This window comes from Lipophrys pholis, assembly GCF_963383615.2.
Source record: "Lipophrys pholis genome assembly, chromosome: 19".
Classification (NCBI taxonomy): Eukaryota; Metazoa; Chordata; class Actinopteri; order Blenniiformes; family Blenniidae; genus Lipophrys; species Lipophrys pholis.
This window is the reverse complement of record NC_137647.1, coordinates 9787878-9803995: the sequence shown is the minus strand read 5'-3', so window position 1 is coordinate 9803995 and position 16118 is coordinate 9787878. Positions and strand designations below refer to the sequence as shown.

The 16118-nt window shown below is 42.8% G+C and overlaps 3 protein-coding genes across 6 annotated transcripts in view; 1 reads left to right on the top strand and 2 right to left on the bottom strand.

The window, feature by feature from the left end:
* coro7 (coronin 7) overlaps positions 1-4154 on the bottom strand; it is a 95427-nt gene extending 91273 nt beyond the window's left edge. Inside the window, exons 1-5 of the mRNA XM_080487826.1 lie at positions 3985-4154; positions 1835-1931; positions 1479-1559; positions 1312-1382; positions 382-568 (exon numbers count right to left, since the gene is read on the bottom strand). Coding sequence (XP_080343952.1) covers positions 382-568; positions 1312-1382; positions 1479-1559; positions 1835-1931; positions 3985-4044 — 496 coding nt within the window. The 5' untranslated portion in view covers positions 4045-4154. The remainder of the gene's footprint in view (positions 1-381; positions 569-1311; positions 1383-1478; positions 1560-1834; positions 1932-3984) is intronic.
* Positions 4155-5312: 1158 nt separating this feature from the next.
* On the top strand, positions 5313-10426 carry dnaja3a (DnaJ heat shock protein family (Hsp40) member A3a). Of its 2 annotated transcripts, XM_080488039.1 has the most exons (12): positions 5313-5559; positions 6229-6365; positions 6453-6536; positions 6619-6825; positions 6958-7110; positions 7228-7375; positions 7850-7914; positions 8133-8261; positions 8356-8471; positions 8549-8646; positions 8799-8934; positions 9185-10214. In XM_080488039.1, the coding sequence occupies exons 1-11, from the start codon at positions 5352-5354 to the stop codon at positions 8918-8920; spliced, it is 1467 nt and encodes a 488-aa protein (XP_080344165.1). In that variant the 5' UTR covers positions 5313-5351; the 3' UTR covers positions 8921-8934; positions 9185-10214. The 2 variants fall into 2 exon arrangements, with proteins under 2 accessions (XP_080344165.1, XP_080344166.1); XM_080488040.1 differs by lacking the exon at positions 8799-8934 and having other exon boundaries at positions 5326-5559; positions 9185-10426.
* hmox2b (heme oxygenase 2b) lies at positions 10208-15204 on the bottom strand. 3 transcript variants are annotated; one of them, XM_080488042.1, is made up of 7 exons: positions 15009-15204; positions 14045-14150; positions 13808-13921; positions 13608-13725; positions 12924-13415; positions 12437-12560; positions 10208-12362 (listed from the first exon to the last, which is right to left on the bottom strand). In XM_080488042.1, the coding sequence occupies exons 3-7, from the start codon at positions 13873-13875 to the stop codon at positions 12235-12237; spliced, it is 930 nt and encodes a 309-aa protein (XP_080344168.1). In that variant the 5' UTR covers positions 13876-13921; positions 14045-14150; positions 15009-15204; the 3' UTR covers positions 10208-12234. The 3 variants fall into 3 exon arrangements, with proteins under 3 accessions (XP_080344168.1, XP_080344169.1, XP_080344167.1); XM_080488043.1 differs by lacking the exon at positions 14045-14150 and having other exon boundaries at positions 13808-13945; positions 15009-15086; XM_080488041.1 differs by lacking the exon at positions 14045-14150 and having other exon boundaries at positions 15009-15086.
* Between the last annotated feature and the right edge of the window lie 914 nt (positions 15205-16118).

Below are 16118 nucleotides of genomic sequence, written 5' to 3'. Positions count from 1 at the left end.
GAGGATAGTGACTATATCCTGAGGCCAGTCTGGGGAGACTGGGACCAGGACTGCAAACCAAAACATTACCTCTGCTGCTCCGGCACTTAGACAGAGCCACAGGGCTGTAAAACGTAGGCAGTGTCAGTCAGACAGTCTCCAACGAAAACAAAAAAAAAAAGAGCAAGAAAACCACTTCATTCCACTCCAATTAAATAAATTATGTTACACACAGAAACAAAACATGGCATGACCGAAAACTGAAAGCTAACCGACAGAGACCAAAATGTTACATGTATAAGACGGCACACAATGAGCAACAAAGACAAGGTTTTTTTGTGACGTACAAAAATTCAACCTAAAGCCTGGTGTGTGTTTGTCACGTTTACCAGCTGTAGTTACCTGCGAGTGGCGCATCCTGGGAGCTGGCGTCCCAAATCAGAGGAGACTTTGCGGTGCCGACAGCCAGCAGGCCAGAGGAGGTGGGATGGAAGTGGACCAGCTCCAGCCCGCCCTGGCCCGGACGCAAGGTCAGCTCTGGAGTGCCGGGCTGCTCCAGCTCCGGATCGCACAGACGCCATAGCTTCACCTGCACACACAGGAGGGAATTATATCAAGAGTGGTTTCTTTTTTGACATTTTGGAATTCATTACAGGCTACACAGTGTTTGTTTGTTTTTTTTCCATTTTTCTTCTTTAATTCTAAAAATTCATGGTAAATGGACTTCACTTATATAGCGCCTATCAGCTGCGTGAGCAGCCCCAAGGCGCTTTAAATAGTTCATCACATTCACCCATTCACACACACACACACATTCACACACCATTGGAGGCAACAATAAATAATGTGGCATCTGACCTAAGGATTGTATTTCTATTTGATGCTGACAAGCCACATAAAAATACATGGTCTGTTAAAGAGTTCAGTCAGTAAAAACACATTGCTGGAGTCATCATTTCCTTTCATAGTCAGCACAATCAAGCTGGTAAAAGAATTTGCTTCCTGGCAAAAGACAAAACGGGAAAATTGCTTTGCAGATGTTGGGACACTGAAGATCTCTTCAGCGCATGCGAGTGTGGTGGTGGTTGACTGTGTTTGTAAAAGGTTTGTGAGGTGAACCGAGCAGCTGAGTTTGAAGATGCAGACTCACAGTCAGCATATTGTGGTACCCAGGGACACCTGTGGCTGAGGACAATGTGCTGAGCGGAGGGAATCTTTAAAAAGGTTGTAATAACTAAAAACTGAGAATGGTCATATTGTATTTTTTAAAAATAAGAATCAAACACATAGTAATGAATGAACAAGCCAGAAGAAGCTTGTGAAATAACTTACCGTTTCATCTGCCGAGCATGTGACCAGGAGACTTTCATCAAAGGGAGAAAAGTCCATATCAGTCACCAGATCTGAAAGAGGGAATGGAAAAACATTTGCTCCAAGAATGAGACTCAACAGCATCTGGATACCCCATAACATTTAAGATTCAGTATGAAAGAACGTACCGGAATGGCAGGAAATGTGGGTGACTGCACATTGGCCATCTGAACCAGGTTTGACTGAAGACAGGCCCAGCATGCCCCCTCCTGCAGACACAGAGAGCATCCAGAAAAACCGTGGATCAGACTTTTAAAACAAGCTTTCTGAAACTTTAAAGTATATATATATATATATACACCAAATTGCATGTGTGAAACGACAAAACATGACATTGAAGAGAAATGCTTAGCTTTCGAATTGATTGATTCAGTTATGTCCAAATTCTGCACTCACAAAATGTGATTGCCAAACAAGCCTGAAACCATCGAGCTGCGTTTGGCAGTCATCGATGTTCAGCTCCACATTTCTTTAATAGCCTTACCAGCCTGCTCGGTATTGAAAGCCACCAGCTTGGCGCTTGCTTTGATGTGGTCCCCCTGGCAGGAGAAGGAGCCAGCACGGACATTGTTGATCCATTCCTACATTCAAAGATATGGACAGCATGAATGAGGGGTCCCAGTGGGCAAAGCTGGGCTTTCTGTTGATCTGTGAGCAGTATTGAGGAGTACAATAAAACAAGAGAAATCCCGTTTCTGTGCATAATTATGAAAAGAAGCACACATGACCGAGCTGCTGTCACAACAAGAAGAATACACTGAACACTGCAAGCAACAGGAAGGATCTCGCCGAGTATGCACACATGCACGCACATAGTGGAGAGGAAGTAGAGAAGCGTTTAAGAGAAACTCTTAAAACCTCTTTCATAACTTAAGGGCAAAGAAGCCAGAGGACAGCGTGTCTGTACAACTTGCTCGGACATTTGGTCAACAGAGGAAACGCCAACATTTCCGCAGAAGAAACATGCGCCGCTGCTCTGCTGCGGCACCATTAAACTCCAGGAGTACTTCACAGGTCTATCCCTATACAACAAGGGAGGGACGTTCAGCGTTTTTTTGACGTCGTTAACCAATAGCGTCCTATTTCTAATGACTCTATAGTTCAAATACATCACATAACTGAGGGTAAGAAAAGATATCATGTAGTTTGGGAAGAAAGAAATTAACATTATAGATCTGCTCTAATCAGATATGTTAACATCACATTAGACATCCCTGTTATAACCACGACAACAAAAAATGCATTTAAATGTAATCCACTTAATGAAATAATGATTTTGATTTGGTTTCCAACAGTGATTTTTATCCACTTACTTACACTTGTAAGTGTCAAACATCATTTACTAAGAAAACAGGTCACCTAACGCTATAAATCTACCAACTGGCACAAATTTAAAAACCCTTGAAACTGAAATTAACTAATAAACTGATTTCAAAAAGACTCCTCGGTGTCGATCAGACATATTCTAGCTGAATGTGATATTTGTGACTAGGAGAGCTTTTGAAAAGGAGCCGGGTAAAACTGGAATGGCTTGATTTGGAATAATTGTTTGCAATTGTCAGACTGAATGTCAGCGATCGTCAATTGGGATGACTGGCTTGGTTGGTAGAGTGGTTGCCTCTCACTTAGAAGGTTACAGGTTCGATTCCCCATCTCCCCCCTATGGAAGTGCCCTTAAGCAAAATGAAATGCATGGCATGGTGGGTTTGTGTGAATGTAGTTAACAGTGTAAAGAGCTTTAAGTGGAATCCAATTACCAGCTCAGATATCTTCATATCTGAGAACAACTGCACAAATTAATTGCATTCAATTAAGTGCGAAAGCTCCATAAAACTTCTACTTATATCTTCTCTAACTTCTGAGGACAGAAAATCTTTACTCCTGTTTTGCTGATGTCTCATCTCGACCCCTCTGATGCCACGTGTTTGAAATGACGCCTGGTCCATGCCTTTCTGGTGCGGGTTTTAACATTCGCAGGTGTAAAACACCACCTGCTGTGCAGATTGGACGCGAGACCATCCATTACCCCTGCGCATGCCAAGCATTCCAGTGTTTCAGTAAAAACAGTACAGGGCGGGTTACATAATACACCTCAGCAATGGAGGCTGCAGGCGTTCCGATTTCAGAGAAATGGGTCTCAAACGAGGGAGAAAGGGGGAGATTTGTACGCAGCACACTGCAAACCCGTCGAGACATGTCGCCCCATGCAATCCCCAGCACTACTGTCACTGAAGGAGCATGATGAATATCAATAGTGATAGTTCCCTGTGCATGCATCATGTGATATCTTAACAAAACGCGGTGAAATGATGGCTGAGGGGAAATAAACTGGGCTATTGTGACATGGAACTAGATGATGGGCGTCGCTGCAACATCCGATGTAGGTTAGCAGCATCACGCACCCACATGGCACCTGGATCTGACTAATCAGCCCTTTATGTGTGCAAGCCGGTGGATCCGGTGTTGTCCTCTTTCATTCCTGTGCAGGAGTCCAGATGCAGGAAGTTGAACATCCCTGCAGGCAGGCAGCAGGCAGGCGTTCCCCAAATCACAACTAAAGTAGCGCTGCTAATCACCAAAGCTAACGTTAGCAGAGGGGAACAGTGTCTATTCAGAAGCTCGTAAACTACTCACATCTTTCTTGGCAATTTTCGGAGTGGTGTTTTTGTATTTGGAGGTCTTAAAGCGATTCATGTTGCTCTCTCAAATTGACTTTGGTGCCTTCCGGGTGTCTCGGTCGAGCTGGTTGGTACTCGGCAGAGAGCTGCAGCTGACAGCTCGTGCAGGATCGCCGCGTTGAGTTCGCTCAATTTGGTTCACGGAGCTTCCCGGTGGGGCGGAGTTTCACCGCTTGGCAGCGCAGGAGTACGAGGACATGTGCCGCGACACTCCAGTCGTTAAAACATTTGCCTCTTTTTTAACTTGTGACGCTCGTTTAGAATCCGAAGTTACCCGAAGAAAAAAGTTAGCGAATCGTTGGCAAAGTGAATTGTTTGTTTATTTTCACCCATATTTTGACAACGTCGACAGATTAAATCCCTTGTGTATGGCTTTGTAAAAGTAAACATTTGTTTTTTGCGTTTGCTTTTAAATTTCTAGTTTATTTCTTGTGAGTGTAGAAATAACGGACTTTGCACTTATTCTTGTTATTGTGTGAGATGAAAACAGTATATTTTTATTTTATAAATCATTTATTTATTAGTCCCTTATTAGTCCCCAGACTGGAAAATTCTTCAGAATTGACCCATGTGTAGGCATAGTATCTGTAACTTTGTGTCTTCAGTACTGAACGTACATGATGTGACTTTTGGTCTGATATAAATCACCTATCAGATTATTACAGATTGCTGTGTCAATAAATCAGGGCAATAATTGAGTTATTACATTCGTATTATTATTCTTTGTAAATAAGCGACATCTTGTTCATTCCATCTGAAGTCATGATCGTTTCCATGGTGACAAAAGAAGATAAAAGATTTACTGAGAGACTGTTAATACTGTTAGTTGAGAGTTACACCAGCGTGTCTCCATCGAGTAAACACCACCATGAACATGTGCAGAGTGGGGCAAATCCGTAGGTGTGCCAGCCTCAGCCAAGCTGGAAAACAGGTTGCGCAGTAAAAGAAAGCAAAATAATAATAATTCCTTCCTTGCATTCCAATAGGTTCTCCCCGCTCTGCTTGGCTAATAATAACAATAATAACAATAATAACAATAATAACAATAATAATAATTGAAGCGTTGAACGGAGTGCGATGCAAATGTGCGTAAACTATTTAATAATGTCAAATACTGTGGCTCAGCTGTGAACCCCCCCCCCCCCCCCGCCACTTCTGACGTATGTGCAAATTTTAACAAAGATTTGAGGACATTCTGGCCGTTTCTCCTTCGAGACAGACCGTCGCGCATCAAGCGCGCGCGCGCTCCATATGTGCCCTCGCGGGGACGCGCACGCCGCTTCGGACGGACATGCGCAGTGCGTCCATCCGCGGAGTGCAGGAATGATGGCGTCCTCGGCTGCTCGTTGCTCCTCACGCTGGATTGCAGTCGTCGTGTCCTCCGGACAGCGGAGGGCTGTCGGCGCTGTTGTCTGCTCCGGCCCTGGAGGGGCCAGGAGTTTCTCCACACTGGGGTCGGGAAAAGCGTTGGGTGGCGGGACCCCGGTGTGCGGTGGGTCGGCCACGGCGTTGACATTGAGAGGGCTGTCAGGTGAGGGCTGCACCGGCCATATGGGGCTGGCCTAGGCTAAGCTAGGCGAGGCTAAAATAGGTAGTAAATACGAGATTGTTCTAGACATTGCGGGCAAGACAACCCAACACGTGTCGCTGCGCAGTTGTACGGGGAAGATTAGAGCTTGGAGCCGTGCCGCCTGAATTTTGACGCACATTTAAAAAGTTGATCGATTGTGATGCAATCAGCTGAGCTAACTTTGCAGTCATCCAGTTCAATCTGAAGTAGAGCCGGTTTCTGACTCGGATTATGCTAGTTTCCCCTATACCGATGTACCTCCTCCCCAAAAATATATAAACTAGACATGGTTGAGTTTAGCTACTTATGTTTTTATTTTTATAATTGCTTACAGCAGAACTACTAACCCAGTCTGCACAAGTCTAGTCATCTTCACATGTAAAGGCTTTTGTCTTTCTCGCAGGTTTATATAATTTAGGCCAAACCCGTACGTTTAAATTCTAATTGTAAAATAACTAAATACATAATAAGATATTATAATTAAACCTGAATATGTGGTAATGACATAAGTATGACGATGATTTGGAAATGTAAACGGGCTGTGTAATGTTTTAAGAGATGATTTCACATTTGCCACCTTATAGCCCGACTTACTGAACCTGACCTTTGTCTCCCCTGGACTCCTTTTAGTTCTCACGTTCCCCCATGCTGTCCACAAGCTGTCTTTTCACACAAGTGCCCCTGCGAGCAGCAAGCAGGACTTCTACCAGGTCCTCGGGGTACCTCGCTCAGCCTCCCAGAAGGAGATCAAGAAAGCTTACTATCAGGTTTGTGACACCCTCAACTGTTTGAGGATCGCTCAACTTCGGAGCCGCACAAAGAGACTGACAGTGTGTCTGTTTGTCGTCCCTCAGATGGCCAAAAAGTACCACCCTGACACCAACAAAGATGACCCACAGGCCAAGGAAAAATTTGCTCAGCTGGCTGAAGCATATGAGGTTTGCTTTCAGTGCTTGTTCAAGCTTTTAGTGCAATGTCTATGACATTGCTTTTATTCTCTCAACGTTGTGCTCCTCGCAGGTTCTTGGTGATGAAGTAAAGAGGAAGCAGTACGACACGTATGGCTCAGCGGGCTTCGAGGCTGGCCAGGCTGGTGGAGGGCAGCACTACTGGAGTGGACAGACCGGCAACGTTGACCCCGAGGAGCTTTTCCGCAAAATCTTTGGAGAATTTTCAGGAGGTCGTGGCTTCGGGGACTTTAACGCTATATTCGATCAGCCACAGGAGGTCAGTGAGAACAATCTAAAATGATAGTAAAACTAAGTAATCCTTTCTTCAAGGAGACCTCAGCTGGTGCTGATTGAGTTCATTTTATTATTGCATATTTCGAAATGTTTACGTTTTCTTTTTTTGCCGCAGTACATTATGGCGCTGACGTTCACTCAGGCTGCAAAGGGGGTCAACAAAGAGATTTCCATCAACATAGAAGGAACCTGTCAGCGCTGCGATGGGAAAGGCCATGAGCCTGGTACTAAAGTGCAGCACTGTCACCACTGCAACGGCTCCGGCATGGTGAGGCGTCTGTCACGCTACCTGTCCTTAGTGCTTCTTCGTTGTATGTTTGAGAGTGTCTTCGAATTGCCTTGTTGCTTAAATGTTCTGTACAAATAAAGCTGCCTTGCTCTTTAGGAAACGGTGAACACAGGCCCATTTGTGATGCGCTCCACATGTCGTCGCTGTGGCGGCAAAGGCAGCGTCATTTCTACCCCGTGTACCGGCTGCCGAGGCGCCGGACAGACCAAGCAGAGGAAGACTGTAATGGTTCCTGTGCCCGCAGGTCAGTCACGTCACTATCAGGGTTCACATGATGTCAGCACTTCCAGATGTTTTCTTTTTCTTTATACTATCATAGCCATAAAAAGTCACTCGTCTTAAAAGCACAGCGATGTTGTGTTTTTTTTTGTTTTTTTTTGTCACGCTCGTAATTGGAGGGTTCCATAGTTAGATCCATTATTACCAAATATTAATTGCATATCAATTAAAAACGGTAACTAGAATAATTGATGAAAACTATTTGGCTCCAAAATAAAGACTTCATTTATTAGTTCTACACACAGATGAGATAAGTCATAAATGCCGTAGAAAAAGTATGTTATATCGGAGCTCAATAACGTAATAATAAGTGTAATAACTTTTGTTTAACTTTCAAATCTACAAGTTGTATAGGTTGTTACTTAAACAAACCAAAAATTATTGTCATACATTTTCTAGTACAAGAAAGTTTTTGATTCAATTTCATTTTTGCTTTTAGGTGTGGAGGATGGCCAGACTGTCAGAATGCCTGTTGGAAAGAAGGAAGTCTTCATTACATTTCGGGTTGGTGTCTACTATCTCATTTCCACCTCTGTCTCCTCATTGGGTTTATCTGTGTATATTGTTATTGTATGGACGAGTCAGAGACTCTGAACTCTTGGTTTTTAACCCGCATAGCACAAGTCAGCGTATTTGGTAAAGTAACAGTAATCTGTTCAATGATCACAACCGTGTTGTTGCTGCTGTTGATCCGATCTTGTGTTTGCATGTGACGTGTCCAGGTCGAGAAAAGCCCTGTGTTCAGGAGGGAAGGCGCCGACATCCACTCTGACCTTTATGTTTCTGTGGCACAAGCCATCCTGGGAGGCACAGCCAGAGCGCAGGGCCTCTATGAAACACTCAACTTATCCGTAAGCAGACACACACTTTCCTGTTATATTTGGAATATATACATACATGCATTGTAACAACTGTATGTTTTTGGTTTTTTTTCCCCCTCTTCAGATCCCTGCAGGCGTTCAGTCAGACCAGAGGATCCGCCTGTCGGGGAAAGGAATTGCTCGTGTCAGTGGCTACGGCTTCGGAGATCATTATATTCATGTTAAAATGAAAATACCCAAGTACGTAAGACTTCACAAACATTGTTTAGTCAACACCAAAAATTCAGTGAGCAACCAGACACTGTCTTTGTCTGCAGGACACTGACGGACAGACAGAGAGCTCTGATGTTGAGCTACGCTGAGGATGAGACGGAGGTCGAGGGGACGGTCAGTGGAGTCACTGCCACCGCCACAGGTAAGGAGACAGTCTCACTGACTAACCACTTATTCCCTGGCTTCTTCCCGTCCTGACCACAGCTCCATTGAGTTTCTGTGCATCTTTATTCCGATGAAATCGGGCTTGAATGAGGAAAGCTTTGCGCTGATGCAGTGTTAATCTCTGTCCAGGTGGGGGCAGCGGTGGTAAGCGCCCTGAGGCAGGGCAGAGTGTGCATAGCAAGAAGGAGGCAGAGTTGACACAAGAAGGAGGCTTCCTCTCCAAATTAAAGAAATTGTTTAGTGCTTCGTAACAGCCACAAACCAGGTAGGACTGGGTGTTGATTTTTCATAAATGTCAACTGTAAAAGGTTTTGTCCCACTTCACTTTTTCCTGTTATGTTGGTCACAGAAAAGACAAATTCATGACACACTTTTTGGCTTCTGGTTTGTGGCTGTCACAGTTGCCCCCACCCCAACATTTAGCTGGATGTCAGACCAGATATCAGGATACTGTAGTTATTTGTCACCATCCTTTTAAAATTGAGACGACAAATGTTTTGAATTTCCTCTTCAAGGTAAAAGATCATCCATGAACTGAGAAGCTCCATCAGCTGGGTCAGAGGGAGGCGAGATGACGTCACGACAGCCACATGCTAAAGAAACACAGCAAAGAGAAGCATTGGGAGTCAAACTACCTGTCCAATCAGTACCGGAGTGACAAGGTCAAAGGAGAACAAACTTAAGCTCGACCATTGTTTGGATCCACACAAGAGGAAGTTCCAGTCTGCTAATCACCTCACCGTCCATTGTGGCAGCAAAGCGGTGCACTTTCTCTGAGCAGCCGGTGCACGTTGGATTTTTTGTAGATGACCAACAGAACGGTGACAGCAGAGTTCACCTGCACCAAAATATATTGACAAAAGACTACAGATAGTCTATAAAATGTATGTGGGGTTAAATGGTTAAATTCCACCATCCTTTTGGATGTGTATGTGTTTTCATGTGAGACTCCCACTGATTCTTCAGCATCATCTAGTTTTCCCCTGACTGTTACCGCAGGTCCATGTGAAGGTGTGGGCAGTGGGTACTTTTCTCATTTCTCCTGTGAAACAAAAATCAGCTGTGGAAAGATTAGGCTCTTCTGAACACTGATCTACCTTTAACCTTTCACATCATGATGGAAAAATATCGTTTAGGTCCCGACTGTAATCACCTTTGTACATAGATCATACAATCATCAATGTGTCATACAGCAGCAATTTCCCTGTAGTTATAATAAAGCTTTGGTCTGAGAAAAAGATTATTCCACCTGAATGATGCACAAAACAACACTAATAAAAAGTCAAACCATTCAGTGTTTTCATATGGTGGCATTAGATGAGTCAAGTGAACAAAGTTAATGACTATCTTTTTGTGTATGACCCAAACAACTAAACTAAACACGTGAATTGAGAGTAATCTGGCAGATTGGGTGCAACACACACACACACACTCAGCTCTCCAGCTCATCCTACAAATCATGTTTATCGATGTGGCAGTTTAAAATAAAATCACTTTGTTTTGATAAAAGCAGATGTATGATTAAAAACTCCAGTAGTCCCAATGAATCAAGTTTATTTCATCATGAACATGAAAACATTTGAACTCATTATTGACAGCATAATCTCACACAATGAGAGTTCTAGTAAGTCACCGATAAAGCTTTTAACAGATACACAAAGGGAAAAGAGCAGAGTTAATGAAAATGCAATTTAAAGTTAACATGAATAAATCAAGTTGAGTTAAATATATCACCATCATGTCCCTTCCATTTGTCCAAAAAAAAAAATAAAGCGAATCCGCACGCCCACTGTTTGCATCGTTAAAGGTAAAATAACATGAAACACACTGGTGTGTATCGGGCAGCCTTTGCATCAATCCTCCACAGGCAATGCACTCTATTGCCATCGAACTCCAACGTGAACCTGAGACTCTCAAATACAAAACATCTTTATTTCTATTCTCTGTGTCTTAATATCAAACAGCTGCACTTACAACCGTCATCCTGAATGAAATAAAAATTAAAAATACTACACATCCATTTCTGCATGAACGCGTTGTGCAAATAACAGCACAGAAACCTGTTGGCTTCCCCGCTGGTCTGTTTTGGTCGATCCGAGTCTAAACTGCTGCGGCAGAGTGAACAAAGTTCAGGAAAAATATTCATCTTTACGCTCGCTGAAGTGCAAGTACGCTTAACATACTGTGCACATGTCACTGAATTCATCTCCACACGGAGCATTGGCGATGACGACACAGGTCGAGACGTTTTTTTATTGAGGTATATCCATAAGAAATGGATACATAAACAGAAGTTTTAGCATATTGTTTATCAGTTCATAATAACAACACTCGGATATACGTATCGTTCAAGTAAATGTCTATTACAAGACTGACAAAGCATTATTATTTAAAAAAAAAAAAAAAAAAAAGTCATTTCCTTCTAAAACTGTTGAATCACCATTTGGTCCTAATATAGGCTCCAGAGGCAGGTGTTAGTAAATCAGCCATGATTCATTCCTTTTTGGATATTTAAGCTGTGCAATTAAGTCAACAGGCAGGTTTTTTTTTTTTTTTAAGTCCTATACTAGTAGAAGACGCACTATCACAAATGTTTCCAACAGTAAAATAGCATAGGTGAAACATGCATTGGCAGATATTAACACATTCTGCATAATTACTGGTTTTCAAAAGCTGTTTACCACCTTCATGCCAAAAGCTAATGAATCCTATTACTGGCTTTCAGGACAGATAAACACAAGCTTCTGGGAAATTAATGTGACCTAGTACACAATGGTTGCCATGAGGAGACAAAGGTTGACACTTGCAAACGGCCTCATTTGAGGCCTGATCAGCACAAGCTGTCAATTCATCACTTTTTGATTAAATAAGTTAGCACTATTCAGCCAGCCAGGATTTTCAGGAGAAAAAGAAGAAAAAAAAAAAAATCACTTCAATTATGAAATCACATAATGACCATGAGAAGGATAAAGAGCTGGGAAAAGTCAGTAATTGGACGTATTTGCACATTTGATCTGGCGATCATCACTTTGCATAATCAAGAGGATTTTTTTTAATTCATCCCTATAAAAACAGCAGAATGAAGCTACTAGCAACGTAGCGTCTCAATCAGTTTAGATTTTATAACCATTTAAATTTTGAAAGGTAAGTTCGTGTCAGTAGGTCTTTTTCGTATGTGTCTCTGATGCAAACAATATAAGTTTGTCTATGATTAAACTGAAATACTGAATTAATTTTGACTGAAAATGACAATTGTGTCAAATATGTATCGTGTGTGATCGTGTTGAAAGCAGTGGAGCTGCAGCGTAATGGATAACATCAACACCCTAATGGTCCTATAGCTCTTTTTGTTTGGATTGCACGGCTGGAGACAGATCCGAGCCTATTTGAATTTTCCAATTCTAGGACACCTGAAATAGGCTTGGATCCGAGTTTGAATGTTTGATTAAATAACGACATGGTGCACCGTCGGCGGGGATTTCTCTCCGTCCCCTTACTGTCCTTCCGTCTACGTTCCGCTTTTGTGTTTGTCACACAGCGGCAGGGCAGTGGACCGAGGTGCAGGTCACATCAGGTACCACGCAAGAAATCCAGCTAAGACGGCGCACCAAGTGGCACACAGCACCTGCCCTGTGGGGTGTCGGAGAACCGCCATGGCCAGCTGGCAGGCGTACGCTGTTCCACCAGACGCAGCTGTGGCACAAAAAGAAACCTCAGAAAACAAAGTCAGATTTTCAGAACTGCGCTCAAAGACACACTCAGCTTACCCATCTGTGCAGCATAGTAGGGACACTTGCTGATGTCTCCACCCACTGTTCCATGGACGGACATGCCAGCGTCCAGAACCTCGTCCTGGATGGTTTTTCCCATCTCCTCTAACTCATCAAACACCTGCCAGCACAAACCAAGTCTGTGAGATTTCAGAACGAACACACAAATATCGTTTAAAAAAAAAAAAAAGGGTTTTGTTTAAAGTTGAAATCCCTTCAAGCCAACTCTTTTCTCACTTTTTGCAGCGCTGAGTGATCGTAATGGCATCAGCATCATTAACTTCTTGACATAAAGTCTTTTTTTTTCTTTATGGAGAATCTATTATTTTTAAAGACGTTATCACTACTTAAAACGTGATAATGAAAACAGAAAACTCCCATTCCAATGTGCGACTGAAAATGCTGATATACTTGGACGTGCTCGTATATACACATCATCATATCCCACGTGTCCAGTTTCTCTTCCTCCTGCCCGGCCTCTCACCTCCATGTTGAACAGGAAGGCCTTGACGGCCTCGTCCACCAGCTTCTTCTTCGTTTCCACGCTGAGGTCCAGCTCGTTCATGCGACTTCGATACAGCTGCTTAAATGCCTTGGCGCTGTGGATGGCCTCGAAATGATAGAACTCCAGGCCTTCCCCTGTCGGCGGCAGCTTCAAAGCTCTCTGCGCCACCTTCCTCAGCACTTGTCCCCCTGACAGGTCTCCCATGTAGCGAGTGTAGGCGTGGGCCACCAGCAGCACCGGGTCTTCCTGTCCAACTTGGTGGATTCGGTCCACGTAGCGCTGCGTAGCTGGGGAGCAGCTGACCTCGCGCTCCCAATTGGGACCATAGAAGTACTCCAGGTCTTTGGCCAGAGCTTCATGGCGGTGCAGCTCTGCTGGGAAATAAAGAGGAGCAAAGTGGGGATGGTCCTTGTTCCTTTCAATCTCCTCCTCCATGGCCGTGTATGTGTAGTAAAGTGCCACAGCGCCAAGCTGGGGTAGCAAAAATAAACAATTAGGGTTTTACTTCACTTCATAAAACACAGAAAAAAAGAAAAGTTACTTTTTGTGTTTACTGTTCAACTGATTTCTTTTGGTTTTATCCAGACTTTTTTGTTGCCTTATTTCGTTGCACAGATTCACTTCATTTTTTAAATCATCCCTTCAAATTTGTTCCAGACTGACCTTGAACAGCTCTTTGCGGATGCGTCCCCTGAGAAAATCTTTGACAAACTGAGTGTTTTCAGCCTTTTCGTGGACCTCCTTTGTTCCTGCTGCGAGCATCTCAGACAGATCCTCGGGACTGGGGAGGGGGGGAAGAGATCAGTCTGTAATATTAGTTCATGTAAAGATAATAATATACGTATCACTCGCCACTGACTTACCTGAGAGTTTCTCCTTTCTCCTCATAGACAGGCCCTCCTCCATTAGACACGCTTGCTGCTGTTTCCATCTTCTCTAATGACAGTGTCGCAATCTCTTCTGCCTTTTAGATTACCCTGTCATCGGTACAAAACATTAGGCTACAAGTAAATTATAAACAATGAATCAAGCGTGTAATAACAGTCCTTACATAAACAGTCATTACAACTATTCTGACTGAGGCATGAATGATCACTGACCTATATACTGCTGCCACTGCTACCTGAGCCAAGACTGCATCACTGAGTCTCATGGTAAACAAAAGAACAATGCTCGGGTGCAGCTGTCAGTCACTGTGGTGTGAAACTGCATCATAACATAGAACGAAATTAACAAAAGGAACGGCATTTCAACAGGACCAACAGGAATGGCTCTAAACACATAATACAATTACAGCCATAAGAGCAGTGGGCTTAACTAACTTTCAATTACTTTCCCAACAAAATCAAGGTGACAGATCTCTTAAGAAACACAGGCGAAAAAGTATCCCTTACCAAAAGGCAGCAGTGGCTTAATAAGCAAAACTAAAGAGCTGATGATGATTAAGGTGATGATCCAAATATGCCGTCTGCTAGTAGATTTAAAGCCTCTGGCCCGAATTCAATCAACAGATGAAAAATAATCAATGTCAGCCTGGAAGCTGGTGCCGCCGTGTGACAGCACACTATTGGCTAGCTGGCTTAAATGGAGGAGAAAGCCTACAAGCTTGAGTTACACGGACACAGCAAGACAAAGGGCACAGAAGCACAATGCATGCCTTCTGTTCTGGCGTTTGCCAGGAGCCTCGAAGAATCACTGGTGGACACAACAGGAGGCTGGTGCTGATAAACAAAAAAAGGCCATTTATTAGGAGTGTTTTAAGTCGGTTCAGATCCTCGTGGTGATTAAACATCAGTATCTCACGTCGTTTGGTCACAAATGTTGCAGCTGATGTTAAAATCCTGTAATTTGCCAGGAGCATCATTTGGACCACGAAGCTAACTTTGCCGGATGACGTTGGCTCAAGTTAGCTCAGAGCTAGCAAACGTAGCATTTTAACAACCTGACTCATTTCCCCTTTAGATGAAGTGGGTTACGTTGCCTTACATGGGCCGGCCTGATCGTTCCCTTTTGCAATTAACTTTCTCTGACTTTGGTATTGTAACGACAATAGGCATAACAAACCTTTCGACTGAGAAGGAGAAGCAAGCAACGGAGGTCCAGAACAACAAACAGTGCGCGCAGCTCCGCCCCCTCGTGGCCTCCGCTGTGATTGACGATAGGAAGTATGACGTCACTTTGTAGTTCTTAAACTAAGTCTGTAGTTCTCTGACGAGGTTCCACTTCTCCTTCCTCCTGCATGTATTTCTGGTCTGCTGACCTAAAGTGTTTTCGAATAATACATTTCCATATATATCAAGGGAATGAAAGAATAAAAGAAATGACAAGACGTGACCAAACAAATCTGACTACAGCTATATAAATGTTTCTCTCGTTCTTTCAGTCCAGTTACAATTTTTATGTTATTATGTTGTTTTATTTAATGTCTGTCACGCATAAAATTCACTGATACAAAATTTAAAAAAAAGTTATTTTATGTTAAGGCCACTTAAAACAGATGAATGACAACTACATCAAATCATTTCATTTTTGAGTAAAGGGAAATCCATTAAAATGTCATTAAATTGAGATGTTTGCATGTTTAGTGTGTGATGGTCAAGAACAAAATAACCACAAGATGGCAGTCTACTCAAATGAAAGATCGGTGGTGTCATTTGCTCATAGTTTTAAGATGTAGATGAATTTAAATCATTTGTAATCATCAACATTTCTATATATGTAAAACACGAATCAAGGTATTACAAAATACAAAAAAAATTAACAATATGAGCCTTGGTAAGGAGGTGGTTTTGCCTTTTTCCTTTCACAAAAGGACTGTAAAACATTATTTCCTGGTGTTTTGCTTGGAAAAATATTTGAACCATCTTAATGGGGTAAATCTTTATTAATCAGAGTTTATTGCACTTCATTTGCTAATTAACTAATGCACAATTGTGAAACCTGGTTCATTAAGACAGCATCATAACATTGTGGGAAATTGCACATGTTGACAATGTAGTGGCATGCCTTTTTGGTTCTCTGTGATTGGGTGAAAATAATGATCAAAAGCATCATTGCTTCTTTACAATATAACAAATATAAAGGCTGTAATAAATAACAATAAAGCCTATTGGCCTTTCTGGGTGGATAAAGTGGCAGGTGCATATACCCTGTGAGTGTGAGTCTTCATGGAGT